At 42.7% G+C, this 18004-nt stretch overlaps 1 protein-coding gene across 15 annotated transcripts in view; it reads left to right on the top strand.

Moving 5' to 3' along the window:
* The window catches only part of GRIA3 (glutamate ionotropic receptor AMPA type subunit 3), a 218557-nt gene that overhangs the window by 151434 nt on the left and 49119 nt on the right, over positions 1-18004 (top strand). For all 15 annotated transcript variants that reach the window (XR_010082745.1, XM_063416499.1, XM_063416494.1 and 12 more), the window contains 4 exons: positions 10410-10463; positions 11892-12053; positions 15535-15702; positions 16574-16678. Coding sequence is in view for 14 of the 15 variants with exons in the window: in XM_063416499.1 (XP_063272569.1) it covers positions 10410-10463; positions 11892-12053; positions 15535-15702; positions 16574-16678 (489 nt within the window). In the remaining variant the exon portion in view is untranslated. The remainder of the gene's footprint in view (positions 1-10409; positions 10464-11891; positions 12054-15534; positions 15703-16573; positions 16679-18004) is intronic.

Here is an 18004-nt window from a genome sequence, read left to right on the forward strand (position 1 = left end):
TCGTTGTCACCTCTTCTAAGCTCCTGACTGATTTTGAAACCCCTCGCTCATTTATCTCTTCCAGGTTTTAAAAATCAGTTTGTGTATAAGTTGCTTTGTTTTAGTCCTGGCATTTGAATGTGGTTCTTTCTTCTTATACATAAAGGATAAGCCCTTTCATCTTAGCAGACATTACCTTAATTTCTGCATCTGTCTCTCAAATAGTTTAATGCCTCAAACTCTGCTTCTAACCAAAGCCTTTCCTTAATTAGTTTCCAAGGCAACCAACCATCTTGGCAACAAATCAGATGAGCCAACTGCAGGGAGAGGAAGGAAACACACTATCAAAATGAATAGTAATAGCACAGTACCACTGTGCAAACAGGCGTTGTACATCACCAGAGTCAGCACGATAGTTCTGGTGTCTCATCAGTTCATTTACAAGGGAAGAAGTCCCAACTCAGTAAAAGAAAAGCCACACAAGAGTGTGTGTCTTTTTTTCCCAGCTCACTAAGCTGGGATTAATGGCTTCAGTGTGATAAGAATCACATCTCCAGGGGAGGAGACCACTGGGGCTTTTCAGGGCCCCTTATGGACCAAGGTGTTCCCAAGAGCATCTCATAGAGCACAGTTACACTGCAGTTCAGACAGCAGGATTTTCAGAATGGGGCCACCCCCCTGGGCCTTTTTAGCCCAGCTGCTGGTGGTGCAGTCTGGAACACCCTGAGAGTTCATAGCTGCAGTCCCCAGACGTGAGATGCAGAGGTGTGATCAGAGCTGTGGGGTGTTGGCTCCAGGCAGGTTTGGATCAGGCCCTATGGAAGCTCCATCCCAGTCCAGTCTGTCAGGGCTGGGATTCCTGTCCAGTCTGTCAGGGCTGGGATTCCTGTCCAGTCTCTCAGGGCTGGATTCCTGTCCAGTCTCTCAGGGCTGGATTCCTGTCCCGTCTCTCAGGGCTGGATTCCTGTCCAGTCTCTCAGTGCTGGATTCCTGTCCAGTCTCTCAGGGCTGGGATTCCTGTCCAGTCTGTCAGTGCTGGATTCCTGTCCAGTCTCTCAGTGCTGGATTCCTGTCCAGTCTGTCAGGGCTGGGATTCCTGTCCAGTCTCTCAGTGCTGGATTCCTGTCCAGTCTGTCAGGGCTGGGATTCCTGTCCAGTCTCTCAGGGCTGGGATTCCTGTCCAGTCTCTCAGTGCTGGATTCCTGTCCAGTCTGTCAGGGCTGGGATTCCTGTCCAGTCTCTCAGGGCTGGGATTCCTGTCCAGTCTCTCAGGACTGGATTCCTGTCCAGTCTCTCAGGGCTGGGATTGTACATCCATATGGGACTCCTGGCTCTGATCCCACCCTCTTACCCTGTGCGAGTCCACCTGACTCTGCCATCAGGGGCAGCCTGGACTAAATTTATAGACAGTCAGTCAGCTCAACTCAAATACAAACTTACCACAGTATCCAACCAGTGAGCTGGAAAGCAGCATAATAATTTTAGACAAAAGTAATGTTCCCTGGCTTAAAAAAAGCCCATGTTACTAAATTAAATCTGTTCGTGTCACACCATAGGCATGCATGTGGAGGTATAATGGTGTATGTATTACTGGAAGCTCCTTCTTCCAAAAGGTGTAATAAATAAAATTATCAAGAATGTACACAGACCCCAAAAAATACCCTAAATATCTTCTATCCTGGGAAAATGCATGTAAAGAATCTGAAAAGAAAAATATTGCTGTATCTCTATTACCTCATATGAGTAAAACAGTCACCCCTTCTGCATAAACTAAATCTAGGGAAAATAAATTAACTCTTCATAATCTTTTTCAGTTCATGGTTTATGCACCAAATTATTTGGAAGTATTGCAGAGTGCTGCTTGTAGTGAAGCAGAATAAACCTTTCTTTTTTTTCTTAATTTTGTAGGGCCTTTGAAAAGGAAAGGAAATGCTTACAAAGAAAAAAAAAGAATGGCTACTATTCAGTATTTTTGGTCTGCTTGAAGGCAGTGCTCTGCAGTACAAAACCCTTCCAAAAAATTCTCATGTGAGCACTGGGACTGAATTACTGCGACACTTCTGGGTTATATCCAAATAATAGTTTGAAGTGATCCTGACATGCAGTAATAGTTTATATAAGCAGAATTCTTTTTCCAAGGACTCTTGTCCAATTCCAGGGAATAACACTGGGATTTTACTCGGACATGCTGATGGGAAGTATGGAGAAAATGGGGAATTCATGTGTTTTTAAAATGAAAACTGTGTGACTCCGTTTACCTAATTTCTTACTTTCTTTCCCCCAGTGGATGTAGATCCTTTTATATTTTGAGCAGCTAAGACTGAAGAAGTTTTGTTGACACTGTGGGATATGAAGAGAAGAAATGAGCATTGTTTATGTGTGTCTGTGCTTGCAGGGATGTGCTCTTGAGGGTGTTGGATGTACAGTTCCATGGGACTGAAAGTCAAAAGGAGGGCTGGGGATCTCCTGGAGCTCACAGGGTTTGGGCACATGATCCAAAGGGCACTGAAGAGCTGCCTGGTGGTGGTGTGGATACACCACCAAACTGGGTGGCAGTGCTGGAGCACTTCTGCCTTCTGCAGAAGGTTTGGACAACTAAGAATAAATGTGTATCACTGTTATTAGTGATCTTTGTGAAGGTGATGTGAGGTGCTGTGAAATTTAGGGAGGCTGAGCTGGGAGGCAGCTTTGGTGGTGGTGGTGTTGATCTGCCTGCCCTGGGCTTGTGGGTGTGCAGGAGCTGCCGAGGAGCAGGAGGCAGCTGAGGACAGGGGTGGCAGCTGGAGGTGAGGGTGGTGCGGTGGGACCGCGTTACACGGGATTGGAGCTGCTTGCACTGGAGACTGGAGGAAAAGCAACTGCAAATGTTGCTAGGAAAGCAGCTTTGCTGTGATTTCTTTGAGATATAAAGCCTCTGTGGGAAATTTTGGGTGAAATGTAAATTTCAGGAGAACTTAGGATTTTACAGAGGCTCGAAAAAGTCCTGGAACTTCCTTGGATGTTAAATCATCTTTAATGATCATTTAATGACTGAGGGAGGATATTTCTCAAAAAATATACTAGAACTGGTAGACAATTTGTTACCTCCTTAAAATTACCTATGCGTGAAAACACTGCTGCAGAGTAACATATGTAATAAGTCATTCCCATAAATACAGGTGCAAAAACTCCTCCAGAACACAACTGGATTTTTAGTTCATTACCCTTGCTTAAGAATCTAAAGAATTCACTAATTAGAAATTCCTGTGACACATCTCTTCGAGGAAGCTTTCTGGAAACAAGCATCTTTTCTTGAAGGTATCTTGGCAAAATAAGGGGTAAAGGTCTCAGCAATTTTGAGTATTCTTTTCATATGGTACAAAGAATTTTTGTTGTGCTTGTAACAGCCCCTTGTATCTGATCTTGTTTTTAGTGAACTAGCTTCAAGAGATGAAAGGTAGTTTAAGTTTTGATTATTTTTGACATGAAGGTCTTTGTATTGAGGGATGTGAGTTGTGAAGAGCGATGCAGTCCTGAGAGATATAACACTTGTTTTGTCTGTCCGAATAAAGAAATTTTGAGAGAAAGCTTATTTAATGAATTCTATTCTGCTTAAAGAGTAAATAATTGTGATTATGAATGGCAGTTACCAGAGATCATAAAACTCTTCATCTGTGTGTGCTCTGCTCTGATGTTTTGCAGTTGAATATATCTTTTAACAATAATTGTGCCAACAGATTAGTTAACCTGACAATATTGCTAAGTCATATCAAGGAAAATGAGAGTAAGAAAATTTTTTCAGGGCACAGAAAATTTTGTCAGCACAGTGAAAGAAAGTATCATGCCCTCAGAACCAATGTTGCTGTTTGTACTTTTTTTTTAAATCATTTCTAGTGTAACCTTTTATGCACAAATTAGATGTGTATTGAACTACACAATATTCTGTCAGCAAATGTCAGATTAGTTATGGGAAAAGACGTTTTAGCCATATGGAGGAAGAACGAAGCACAACATAGCTTTGAGATGTTGCCTTTAATTACCCTCCAAGGACTAACATGTACAACCATCATCTATCTGGAGAGGCCTAAAAGCAGAATTTCACTCTTGATGTGACTATCATGAAGGAGAGAGGCAAGGGACAGAAGGACACAAGAAGGGGGCCAGAGGGGGAAAACCTAATGAGGTGCTTCAGAGGCATCAATTCCCTGCTTCCCCCAAGCACATCTTTGTCCTCTTCTTCGAGGAGATTCCACTTCTCTAGGAGAGAATCTCCCGTGAGAGATTTGTTGCAGAACAGCCAAAAGCTGTTTGAAGAATGTTTTATATGCCCAAACAAATGATATTGTGCTGTAGAGAAAAGTGAGGATTTGGTTGGTTATAAAGTGTAGTCACAGTTGTATAAGGTGGCAGTAGCATGGAAGTAAAATTTTTAGGTCTTTATACTGCACAGAAATACAAAATACATCAATTGTGACTGCGTGTGGATTTGTGACATTCTCTAAAGGGCATGAAGACTCTGAAATGGTGGATAAATTAATCTCAAATATATATTCAGTTGTTTTTGTCTGCAACAAATAATATGTGCGTGGAATCTTCATCTTAATATTTAACACATTCTTCATTTAATATTTAACTCAAATTTAACATAGTACTCATTCTTCATATAAATGAAATCATTGTTTACTGCATATTTTACAGCATCACTCTCCCTGGTGGCCAGACTCCTGTCCTATTAATACCAAGTGAAGAGATAAATCACCTTCCCTGGGTTTGCACTAAAGTTACAGTCACGAGGTTTTGACCCTTTGTGTGAGGGAAGCAGCTCCTGCAGAATTTGGAAATGGTTTTGTCTCTGCAAAATCGAAGGCAGGACAGGCATCACTTGTTTGGCAGTGACAGACCACGAGCAGCTGGGGTGTATCTTTTGTCACCATGAGATTGCGGTTCCTGGGGAACCTCGTCTATTGGCACTGGTGATGTTGGTGTGATAGAAAGAGACAAAATTGTGACACCAGAAAAGCCCTTTTTTATAGATTTACTGAGAGAAGATTGAACCTTGTCTAGTGTTTATAATCCTCAAAGGGAATTTGGTCTTCCTTCAGAGGCTTATGTGTAAATTGGAAAACAGGTGAGTGGGCTCTGCAAGCTTACGGTAAAATTGAGCTACTGAGGTTACAAGGGATCTTATTTTTACTGTGCTATCTGGTTAGATGAGGAAAGTCCTGTTCCCATGGGAGAAGTTTTATTTTCTGTTCTCCACCTGTTTTTGCTATCTGGAAAATTTATGTGACAAGGGGTGACCTGTGCAAACATGGTGAAGAATGATTATGTCTAGTGCCCATTGCTCGCAGGGTAACGCTCTGGGAATGACTGCAGTGCTGCTCGTAGTGCAGAGAACTGCAGTGCCACGGCTGCAGACCCCACAGGCACCTCCCCACGGCAGGAAGGGTCTGCAGGAGAGGGCAGGAGACTCTGAAATGCATAAATTCCTGTTTTTCCTGAGGGGTGGGAGCACAGCTGAGCTGCAGTACTTGCAGATGGCAATCGAGAGGTTCAACATCTTGCTAATGTACTGACAGTCCTTTGGGCCTTACCTTCAGTTTCTGTTAAAGTGATCTGATTATCAGGGTTGGTCACCCCGATATTCTGTTCCTCTGCTCTCTTCATTTAGTCCTGCAGACAGATCAGCCAGTACCACCGGTTCAGCAGGGTGCTGCTTCAGCAGCACAGCTTCAGTCATTCAGTCCAGTGTAGGTAGGAGCTGCTCAGATCTGAGATAAGCATAAACTCCATCCTTGGGACAGAAGTGCTTTCAATAGGGGTGGGAGCTGGAAAACAGCTCACCTGCTGCCCAGGTGAAAAGACAGTGTGCTCCACAATGGTTTAGCCTTGCCAGACAGTTGTTGTTGTTCTTGATGTCCCTCTGTTCCCGTGAAGTGCAATCAACACTGAGAGCTCGTCCTGGCCACGCTGTTAAAATTTTTTTATCCCTGAGTCCATTTATCGTTCACTTGTTTGCTGTGGGAAAGAAAGAATTGTGCAATCACTTCTGGCATTTGCTCACTGCTTTGAAGGCAAAGGTGCCATAATTGTATTTCTATAGCAAGGTGTAAAGGCACATTACTGTCTAACTAGAGGTAGCTAAGTTCTCCTGTCCTCAGAACTGTGCATGTATACTTGAAAAACAGAAGTTTCTTTTTTAAGTGTGGGCTTACAACAACGGAACCCAAATTAATGTACAAATAACCTCAACAAAGACAAGAAAATACTTTTTAACTCTGATCTTATGGGAAATCTTGTTTTTCTAACTACTGTCTTACTAAAACCTAGGGAAGAGGAGCTCTAGAGTTAACATTGCATCATTGTTCCCAGATATGGTCAAAATGGAAGGACACATTACAGCAGGTCAGGTCTCTGCCTGTCATTCCATTAAAGTGGCATATTTCTGCCACTTGTCAGGTATGAAAAGCACAGTAAAAAATTTCAGACCTTCTTTGTGGCAATACTGCCTGTCAGCATCAGTATTTTATGTTATGGGAAGATCTAATAGTCTCATAAAATATTGTGGGCTTGAGCTGTAGATGAGGTAGTCTGTACTTTTGTGATCTAGTTTTTTTCTTTCTTTTCTCATTTGTAAATAAAGGATGATGAATTCTTCAGATTGACATCCTAGTCAGAATAAACTGACCAGATGGCAGTGGATTCAAGTGTAGGAAGATATGCTCCTAACAGGTATTAATTGGACATGGTAGTTTTCCTTTCACTGCTGCCAGAGCCAGGGTAGCTCCTTCTCTCAGTACAAGTGCAAGCATATCCTCTTAGCTTGTATTTTTCCATGACTTTTTAAAATTAAAGCCCACAGAGGCAGGAAGGTGGATTTAAAAATGACTGTGCTGGGCTTAGAGGGTTGTGATCAGCAATGCAGAGGCCAGCTGGAGGTTAGTTACTATTTGGGGTACCCTGAGGGTACTGGGGCTAATCCTGTTTAACCTGAGTGATCTGAAGGTTGTGGGGTGGGCTGCAGTCTCAGCAAGTTTGCTGATACCAGATTTGGAGCAGTGATACACCAAGCAGTTGAGCTACAGGACCTTGACAGGCTGCTGGAGTGAGCAGTGCAGCCTCATGAAGCTGAGCAAGGGGAAGTGCAAAGCTCTGCACCTGGAGAACAGCTCTGTGCACCAGCACAGAGCAGGCAGAGGCTTCCTGGCTGGAAAGCAGCTCTGCAGGGAAGGATCCTGGAGTCCTGGCAGTCAAGCTGACCACAAGGCAGCACTGTACTGTCACAGCAAAGAGGGCCAGCAGCATCCTGGGCAGCACTGGGTTAGCGTGGTCAGCAGGTCACTGAGGTGACCCTTCCTCCTCGTTCTGCAGCGGTGAGGCTGCATCTGAAACGCTGTGTGCAAATCTGAGCTCACCAGTGCAGGAGTGTCCTCATGAGAGAATTGTCATTATCGCTCTAGAAACACCAAAATGGTTCATACCAGCTTAATATTAGCCGGTTAATATCTTTAATGATATCTTCCAAAAGTTTAAGGAAAATCTCAAAGCTAAGGCAAAAATTTGTAGTTACCTATTTATTATAATGATGACTGATGCAGTGGAAACCAAATTGTCTTTATGCTTGCACTCAAAAAATAACTCCCCTAGGCAAAAGGGAAAGTAAGATTGCCAATGCTGTCTTAATTTCTCCATCTGGCTGTATATCTCCATAGGTCTCTACTTCAAGTATGCCTGGTGCTGACCAGCAGGTTTTACTTTTATTTTGAATGCAGATACATTTTAGTTGTATTCCCTCTGGATGTTCTCTTAATTAACTGGAAATATCCAAGGAGTTAATTCAAAATACAAACTCTGTATATCAAACCTTGCATTATGATCTTTTCATGTACAAGGCAAGAATTATGTGGGATCAGAAATCTAAATTATTCATGATGGTTTTCAGCCATTTTTTTTCTCTTCTCCTTTGTTCAGTGTAAAATCTTACAAGCTTTTCTTTCAGTCAAGGTGAAAGCAATATTAAGTCTCGGAAGTCAAACTTACGAAAGACCTGCAGCTCTGTGAAATCCTTGCCCTGTAATCCTGGCTTTCTATTCACCACCACTATTCAATATCCCACTTTCTGTATAAGCTTCACAATATATCAGCAGTTGATGAGATTTATTTGTTATACTCCTGTTATACTGTTATACTCCTGTTTTCCTTCTTCATAAAAAAGCTTTATCCATCGCTTTGCTCCCCTGGGAGTAACAGGTCTGTGATTGTTTCTGCTGGCTCGCTAATCCAGCAGCTCCCTTCAGCATGCTGGGCAGTTGGTACAGGGTGGGAAGTGAGGGAGGAGGAGAGTTGTGCTTGTTAAGATTTAGGACAGCTGTGTGGTGTGTAGTGAATTTTAAACACATTGTTAAGATCCAGTTCAGTAGTTATGAGCCAACATGGTTGATTGTATGAATAGAAATGCTGTCAGGTCACTTCTGAAAGATGCTTTGTGAATTAAAGCTTGGCTGTAGTTCCTTGGATCTCTCGAAGGTTTCATAAACTGAGCCATTTTGATGACATGACAACACATGAGACGAAGGCTGAGTCTGATCTGTGCTAATGAGTCCTACATTTCCTGTTTGCACTACTGCTCCTGGTGCCTGTAGCAGTTCCATGTATGTTTTTCTTACAGCCTCTGACTTCATCTGTGGTGATATTTTTCTCTTGAATAAACACATTTCTGAATAGAAATGTAAAAGCTTTCTTATTTGTTGTTAAGGTTAAAACCACAATTGTTGTTCTTAAATAAGTTTTGTCTCTAACCTGCCTTTAAGGTGAAACTAAAACACAGAGAATTCAGTATGCAAGTAGCATGCACAGCAGATGATCTGAAGGAAGCCTGCGCATTTCCACAGAAAACAAATGTGAGTGTAGGAAAGCAGATGCTTTCTACCAACAGAGTGTACATACAGTTCTCAGGAGGACCCGAACAACAATTTATTTTCAGGCTGCTGGAAGTATGCAAATTCCTACAGAATTAAATGTGAATTTAAAAGAAATGGCATCTGTTAAGGACAATACTACCCAAAGAAACAATTGGGCACTTAATAATTTAATCAAGAACTTGAGCAGGCTCCGCAGTGTATCTAAAGTCAGTGACTCAAATGTCATCTGTTTATAGCAAAGATGTAAGTGGTTATGCTGTCTTTTAAAGTGTGGCATTTGGAGTGTTTTTCTGTGATCATGGTGTACATTTGTGTGGTTATGTATAGATTTTCAGATGATTCTCCATCAAAAAGCATCATCTCTTTGCTTGAGCTGCTTGTAGGATATGTACTACAATAATACTTGTGTTGCCAGCGTTGTTTGGTGTTTTTTACCTGGCTAGAATGGATTGTATCATGACATGCATGCAGTCACCACAATCACTAATTAAACTCGTACTGGTGGATGTTACTCCATTTGATGCCTGTGGGACTGGATGGATGTTTCTGAGATTCTGGTCTGGAGGGAAGGGCACAGTCCTGCACAGGTGGCGTTGCAGGTGAGGCAGCTGCCAGGTGTGCAGGTGTGGGAAGGGTGTGCTTTCCTTCCTTACGCAAAAGCACTCCTGGGCTGGGGGGAAGCACACGGCGTGGCAGAGTTCAGCCAGCGCTGCCTGCCCTGCTCCCATTACCCTCAGAGGGTCCAGCTGCTGAGTTCATCCTGCTGCCCTTTTGTCTCTGAGAGATTCCATTTAATGGCTCTTTGCACAGAGAGATGTCCAAGCCGGGTCAGCGAGGGCAGATGTTGCTTAGTGGAATGTGCAACGCAACATTTAGTAGCAATTTTGACAAAACACTGTAAGGTCAGATGTATCCATTTAGATGCACTGGAAATGACAAGTTTTCAGGCCTTTTAACACCTGTCACAAGGCAATGAAGGTCACTCATTATGACTTTGGGAATTTAACTTTAGACATTCATACATGGAAGGGTTCTTGTAGGGAGCTCCCTGTCCAGTTTGGTGCCTCCCCAGCCCTGCAGTGCTGGTGCAGGTTAATGAACACAGTGGGTGGCTGGGCTGTGTCCTGCACCTCTCCTGCACAACACAAACAAGGAGCAAAGTAAACAGGTGTTTCCTTTGGGTAGACACAGTATTACCTCATTTGGGAGCAGAAATGCTTGAACTGGTAACTAAAATTACCCTGGTCAGCAGGGAGGACACTGTGACCACAGGGGGAACTTGCCAGGTAGGGTCGTCTCTGCCAGGGGAGTCCTCTCAGCCCTGTGAGTTACTCTTGGTTGTATTCTGCCCACGTGTTTGAAAAACACAAATGACTCCATCTTGTCTGTAATGCCACAGATCTGGAATACTCGTGCTGCTCATGGATTGAACGTGGAAGACTGTCAAAATATTCATTCTCTGTCTCTTTTCCACTAGTTAAGGGTCATCTTCTTACAACCAAATAATGTGTAATGTTTTTCTCCACACAGGTTGTAATCCTCGGCAAACATTCTAGAGGCTATCACTACATGTTAGCTAACCTGGTAAGAACTTTTCTTCATGGAAGGTATAGCTGCATTTTAGAGAGTATAATATTCTGTTCACGTTGTGGAAACTTTAATCAGAAAGTGGAAATGCATGGATGAGTACTTGGATTTTGAGAAATTACTTCAGTAAATACTGTAACTGATATGTCATCTCAGTTTCTTTTGTCAGAAAATGTCATGTCCTCTGCTAATTTCAAAGTAATAATTTAATTATATATTTTCCAGTAATTTCTATCCTCATAAATTAGATACTTGTGACTGGAATTTTCTATATAACATATTTTGAATTTAAGCACTCCAGGAAAAACAGTATTAGCATATTTCTATGTAAGTGGTAAAAAGCTGCAAATGAGAACAATTCTAACAAGTAAACCACCAAGGCTGTTTAGCTTTTCGTTGGTATTTCAAAGTGTAGGGTTTTGCCTGTCCATGTGCTGACCTACCAGGGAGAGGCCGTATATTTCTGTCTGTATCAGAGCTTCTTCTGGAGAGTAGAATTGACTTTCAGGGGTGTTTCTGATGCTTTTGAAACACCACCTACTGAGGTTGCTTATAAAAAGTCTTGTATTGTAATTAAACCTGCAGGAAGACTCATTTTTAGGTTCTTTGTCTACTGTGAGTAGAAAAATGGGAGTTTTCCAAAACTCACTTTCTAGTTGGCAATCCTAATTAGTCAAAGATTCTTTGTATCTATGTTTTGGTGTGATTAAAGCAGAAAAGACAAAATTTTAAATACCCTTATTTAGTATAAGTACTGTATGACTTTAAGATGCATCATTTTGCATTTTAAGAAGCAGTCATGATCTCACTGATTAGCTCGTGCATAGAAATACAGAGGTTCTTATTCTGGGTTGCCTTTTAGTATGTGTAACCATTGACATTCAGATAAACATGACTGCAATCAAGTCATACTAATCAAAAAGACTCCAATTTACTGCCTCAGGTATAAATAACAACAGAGTGGGAGAGAATCGTCCCGTTCAGCTCGCACGTGACGTGCTGAGTGATGCTGTGGTGAACTGCCTGGCAAGAGATGGAGTGGTTTTCTTTCCTAGCCCTGAACCCTTGTGTTCACTTTGCTGTACAAATGGGATTGGAAGTTCTTGAGCAGTTTTCACCATCTGGACAAAAGAGGAAATGGTACTTCAAGTTTCCCTGCTTTCTTTCTGACCAACAAATATTACCTGCCACATTGCCACACCCCAAAAGGGAAGTTTTCTATTTCAAAGAGCAAGAAGGTGGTTTAAATTCTATTTTATGCCACTATCAAAATCCTAATTGTGATAGTAGTTGTCTCCTTGGTAGGATATTTTCAGATAACAGGAGAGACATTACATGGTGCCTTTTGCGCTGCACTAGTAGCAGGTAAAACTGAGCCGGAGGAAAGTGGCAGTGATTCTTTTCTTTCTACATGTGTCCTTCCAGGGTTTCACAGACATTGTTCTGGAGAGAGTAATGCATGGAGGTGCCAACATTACTGGATTCCAGATTGTTAATAATGAAAACCCAATGGTTCAGCAGTTTCTACAGCGCTGGATGAGGCTTGATGAAAGGGAATTCCCTGAAGCCAAAAACTCACCATTAAAGGTATTTATTTTAACCTCTCAGTGATGGACGTGATATGCTTTTCACAATGCTTTGGTAGTTTTTAACCTCAGGTATGTGCATGAGTGTGATACAGATCCCTGATGAGAATATGTCACAACATTCGCTGCCCTTCCAGGAGAAGCAGGCAGAGGCTGTTACACACAAGTGCCCACGGTGGTGGGAGTTCCTCAGAACTTGTAAATCTGCCACCAGTCTGTGGATGTAAAAACTTCTAACGTCTTGAGTTAGTCTTGGGCTGGATATGGGGGCCAGTTAGGTTGGGTTTTAGATGCAAAATGTGGATTACCAGTCCATTTTAATGGTAATAGAGAATTTCACATGCAAAATGAGGTAGCTCTGGATTCACTAAGGAGTTGCTGCTGGAGGTTACCCTCATAATCTAACCCTCTGTTTTGCACCACTGTCCTTTACTTAAACAGTCTGGCTACTGTAACTGAAACCAAGAAAATTTTTCAACATCTTTTTGGATGAAAGTCCCTGGTTCACCAAAACTGTCGCAGATTGGATGAAGAAAGTGCCCCTGTTAGTAGGAAACTTGCAACCTGTTACTATCTCACCGAGATTTTTTCTGCCTCAGCATCTCTATTATAGAGGGTGCTGCTATTCCCTGTCCAGGGAAGGAGTGCACCAGGGAAACTCTGTCCAGGCACAGAAGTTATAAAATCTTCCAGGACCACTGCATATTAGTAATATTCCTATTATGTTCCTTCTTTCTCTTCTTTTGGTGAGATCTGTTCTTTCTCTCTGCTCTCCATAGGTGAATGAACCCTGGGTATGGTAGTATACAGACTGGTCTCTCAGGGCCACCAAACCTAAAATCCACTGCCCTGGTGAGACAGTTCATGTCTTTCATGTTTGATTTGGGAAGGACACATGCAAATCGATGGAACAGATTTGGAATTCTAAATCACTTTGATAAACTGAAGTAATGTCTCAGTCTGAGTAAGACAGAATTCAGGAAAGCATTAAAATACTAGATGGGAAGGAAAAATGTAGTCCAGCTCCATGCTTGGGGGCACCAGGGTAGGCAGGAGCACTGGGCTGGGCTATGGACAGAACAGGAGCCAGCTACAAGGGTCTGCTCTTTCTGGCAGTGCCATTCATGAATGACTGCTGCCATTTGGAGAGACGCTCCTCCATCCCTGGGATCATGTCATTTCTGTGAGGGAGGAAAATTTTCTTAATCCTGTGCCGTCCCACAGCCTTGCTGGCATTTCAGAGGAAGCAGAGAAAGGCAAACAGAAGCCCACAAAAAACAGATTAGTGTATTGTTGCCTGTGGATTAGGACTAAGTCCTGCCTTCTAAAGCTTTCTAGCAGTGATGCAGAATTGAAGATAAGTATCATACTAATCTTAAAAGCTCTGAAATCTACAAAGTTAACCTGAGATGATTTTATTCCACTTGAAAGCAATTTACCTTGAGGAAAAAATTATTCTCCCTCCTTAAAAAAGAATCTTAAGTATATGGTAGAAACACAAAGATTACATTACCTTTCCACAAATGTACAGCTAATTATAGAAATATGCATAGTATTTGTCAATCAGACAAAAAGCATACTTAAAAATTGATGTACAATATTTTTGATTAGGAAATAAAATTGCCTAGAGATTAAAGTCCTGATGTTTAATTTATTCGGTATTTTATCAGCCTTTCCTTTCTTTCTCTCTTTTTCCTCTTTGCATGCTCATGCATTTATAAGTAGAATTCAAATAAAGTAGAAAATTAGATAGCTCTCTTGGCATGACTTGGAAGGGACTGCATTAAGGTTACTGACAATTGACGCAGTCTGCTGAAAAAATTAGCAGTGTGTAAGTTTTATGTAGTGCTAGATTGGACAGCTATTACAAGGCTTTTTTTAAATACAGGAACAAATACCTTAAAACTACTGTCCAGTTCTGTATTATTGTGTGGATTGTGATGTATAACCTTCGCTAACTTTCTAAAAGAGGAGAGAGTGATTATTGCAAACCATCACGGGGAGAGGTAAAGGTGGGCAGGATCTGAGGAGTGCTGTGCTCTGCAGTCAGAGCAGGAACCACCACCCACTCCCTGCAAGTTTAAAAGCTGCTGTCATTTACAGCACAATGAAATGTCTGCTCTGTAACCTTCACAGCCCTGCCTTTGCACTCCTTTCTGTCAGACAATTCTCTTGATCTGCACGTGCAGACACGCCTTGTTCTGATGGCCTGATACCAAACTGAAGAACTTGAAGTAAGATAGTGGTTTTAAGAAATGCAGAACCTCCAGTTGTGCTATCCTGCCCTACAGGATAGAATTAATTTCTGAATACAATAAATCTTATCCACAAAGAGAGTAGCTGAACAAGCAGCTGAAGCTTGGATTTCTGCCTTTCTAACTTGCACATGGGCAGGTCTTGTGGCTTGAGCTCCAGCACGAGGTTGCTCAGGAGGCAGGATCTGGATGGGACCACAGAGAGCCAAAAGAAGGGCAGGTGCACCTTCCATTCTTCATTTCTTCCTTCATTGTCTTACAAATGATGTGGAGGTATTGAGGATCACTGGTGAGGGAGTTGAAATCTGCTCTTACAGGCTGAGCATGTTCAATTGCTCCCAGCAGGTCCGTGCTGAGAGGGTCTCCTCTACACAGACCCTGACATCACAGGAGTGCAGCAATGCCAGTGGATGTCAGGTACAAAGCCAAGGACACTCTAGGAGGGAAGAACTTGCAGACAACAGATACATGTAGAAAGAATACAACAAAAAAACCTCTTTGATGACATTTGCTAGATGATATTAGATTTATAGCATTGCGGGGTGTCACCAGATAACATGTGACGAGCAGTGAATGGAGTTGACAGCAACAGGAAGATGTCAGTTAAGTTTTCTGGAGGTTTTCTTCAAGAGCTGCTGCTACACGGAGCTTACCACCCTCTGCAATTTATCATGGAGTAAGGGAAGGCAGATGGGGAATTACCAAGGTGATGTAATGCCTAAAGTGTATTTTGTGATTACTTGCTTGTATAGCTGTTTTCTAAGGAAAGTAATCTTATCTATTCCTTGCCACAGATGCTACCTAATCAGGATTGTGATCCAAACAGAAATGATTTATGTTAACATCAAGTCAAAGCTCTCTTGGCAATCTTATTAAAAACAAAAAAAATACCTAAAGCAAAAACTCAAATATGAGCTTTCCTTTGGTATCAGTATGGTCCAGCATGGACTTACAGAATTTTGTAGTAAGCTCATCTAGATGAGCAAGTTCCCATTTAAATTGAACTGGTATTGTTATTTTGCTGCTATATGCTATACAGAAAGAAAATATTTTTAATTTGTTAATTAAAATAGAATTGTTACAAAGCACCAGCTGAAAGACAGAGAGCAAGCAAAGGGTCCACGAGAGTGATTGTTCTGCTCTAACAAAGAGGAGCACTTGCCACGATAGACCTGGGGCAGTTCTGAATTGCAGTTTGTTGCCATGTTTTCCGTGTATCGATTGCAGTACACGTCTGCCCTGACCCACGATGCAGTCCTGGTGATAGCAGAGGCTTTCCGGTACCTCCGAAGGCAGCGCGTGGATGTCTCCAGGAGAGGCAGTGCTGGAGACTGCCTGGCTAACCCTGCTGTGCCATGGAGCCAAGGAATCGATATAGAGAGGGCACTGAAAATGGTAAGGGCAAGGAGAACAGCTGAGGAGCAGCAGCAGCAATTCTGTAGTGTCCTGCTGCATGTACACAGAGCTTCTGTACTCACACAAACAGCTGCAGCTCCTCAGGGAAACAAAGTGAAAACAAAGTTAACTTCAAGGGATGGATAAAATATGTTCAATAGAGGGCAAGGTGTAACATACTAGCTCTCAAAACTTTGGCCAAATTCCCTCTGGCACTGATGCAGCAGCTGCCTGCTAGTCCCCACAGCTTGTCCATGTTGATAAGTGACAAAAATACCTCATCCTTTCATACAGGGAAATAAGAAAGGCTTTTTTGTGAGACAAAGTACTTTATATTTCCCCTTCAAATGATTCATGTGAGTAGGTAATGATAATGATTTACCGTCTGTACACTCATCCATCCTGACTGAGACCAAAACTCCATAAGCAGTAGAGACAATTGTCTGTGCTCATTCAGAGAAGACATTAGTTCCTTTCTCCTTCACTGATGTTAAAACGAGGCACTTCCCAGAATGAGCAGTGCTGTGCCACTCTGGTCGGTACTGCAGATCTCTCTCTGTATTGTGGGGGTTTAACTGCACTAATTGTTGCTTGTGCCTCGCTGGTGCTCCGTTCTGTGCCAGTGAACCCAGCATGCCCAAGCATGGCAGAATCAGTCTTTCGTATTTTTAACATATATGCAGGGCTAATTTCACTAAATGCAGCTCACTCTGCCAGTGAGTCACCAGCTGAGTGCTAACAAATACGTACAGCTGGAACTCAGAGAAGGGGGGCTGTGGTTGTTTTAACAGTAGAACTGGCTGTGTCAGAAGCATAGATAAAAAATAAAGTTAATCTTCTATTAAAATATTTTTCTGTTTATTCCCTCGAGGTACAAGTTCAAGGAATGACAGGGAACATCCAGTTCGACACCTATGGGCGGAGAACAAATTACACAATTGACGTGTATGAAATGAAGGCTGGTGGGTCACGGAAGGTGAGTTTCAAGACACGGATCCAGATTTCACACCTTCACAAGTATTTATTCCAACAAACCAATGAAATTCAGAAATACCAGAGGTGCAGTGTAGTAGCAGGATCCTGAGGAGTGCCCCCTTCATTTAGTCTTCCCTATCCCAGGAACCTTGTTATGGTCAGTTCCTGGGCTAAACCACTCACCCTGCTTAACATCTTCCCTGGTTTCCATGCCAACTTCAAACACAACTTTTTCGCTTAAAATCTTTCTGGAACTTTTTCACTGCTAAGCATAATACCTGCTGTCATGGTCTTGTGTTTAGTCCTGTCTTCTAAATCTCCATCTTTCCCTCCCTCTCCACACTGGGATTTGGAGCCAAAGTGAAACTGGAACTAGTGAAACCTTCTGAAATTAGCAGAAAATAAGTTCGGTTTTAATTAGAATTTCATATTAATTCTCATCTCCTAAATAAAGTATAGATCCTAAGTGGGATAGTTGTCTAGATCAGTGTTATAAAAGAAGTTTAAGGCAGATGTTCAAAAGTAATTAGGTAGACAGAGTCACAAAAGTACAGAGAAAAGAATGTGTAGGCGAGTCTCTTAAATCCCCTGATTTCACCTGGAGATAGGTTCTTAACCTGCGTGATCACCGCTGAGACTCCCTAAACACTCCTGCACGTTAGATAACCAAATACCTGCACACATGGCCCAGCCACTCCGGGAGGTGTGCAGTGCAGAGCACAGTGTCACTGCTGTGCTGTGCTGTGCAGTGCAGAGCACAGTGTCACTGCTGTGCTGTGCAGTGTCACTGCTGTGCTGTGCTGTGCAGTGCAGAGCACAGTGTCACTGCTGTGCTGTGCAGTGTCACTGCTGTGCTGTGCTGTGCAGTGCAGAGCACAGTGTCACTGCTGTACTGTGCATTGTCACTGCTGTGCTGTGCAGTGTCACTGCTGTGCTGTGCGGTGTCACTGCTGTACTGTGCAGTGTCACTGCTGTGCTGTGCAGTGTCACTGCTGTGCTGTGCGGTGTCACTGCTGTACTGTGCAGTGTCACTGCTGTGTTGTGCAGTGTCACTGCTGTGCTGTGCAGTGCAGAGCACAGTGTCACTGCTGTGCTGTGCAGTGTCACTGCTGTGCTGTGCAGTGTCACTGCTGTGCTGTGCAGTGCAGTGCAGAGCACAGTGTCACTGCTGTGCTGTGCAGTGTCACTGCTGTACTGTGCAGTGTCACTGCTGTGCTGTGCAGTGCAGAGCACAGTGTCACTGCTGTGCTGTGCAGTGTCACTGCTGTGCTGTGCAGTGTCACTGCTGTGCTGTGCAGTGTCACTGCTGTGCTGTGCAGTGCAGAGC

Source organism: Prinia subflava, chromosome 20, assembly GCF_021018805.1.
Source record: "Prinia subflava isolate CZ2003 ecotype Zambia chromosome 20, Cam_Psub_1.2, whole genome shotgun sequence".
Classification (NCBI taxonomy): domain Eukaryota; kingdom Metazoa; phylum Chordata; class Aves; order Passeriformes; family Cisticolidae; genus Prinia; species Prinia subflava.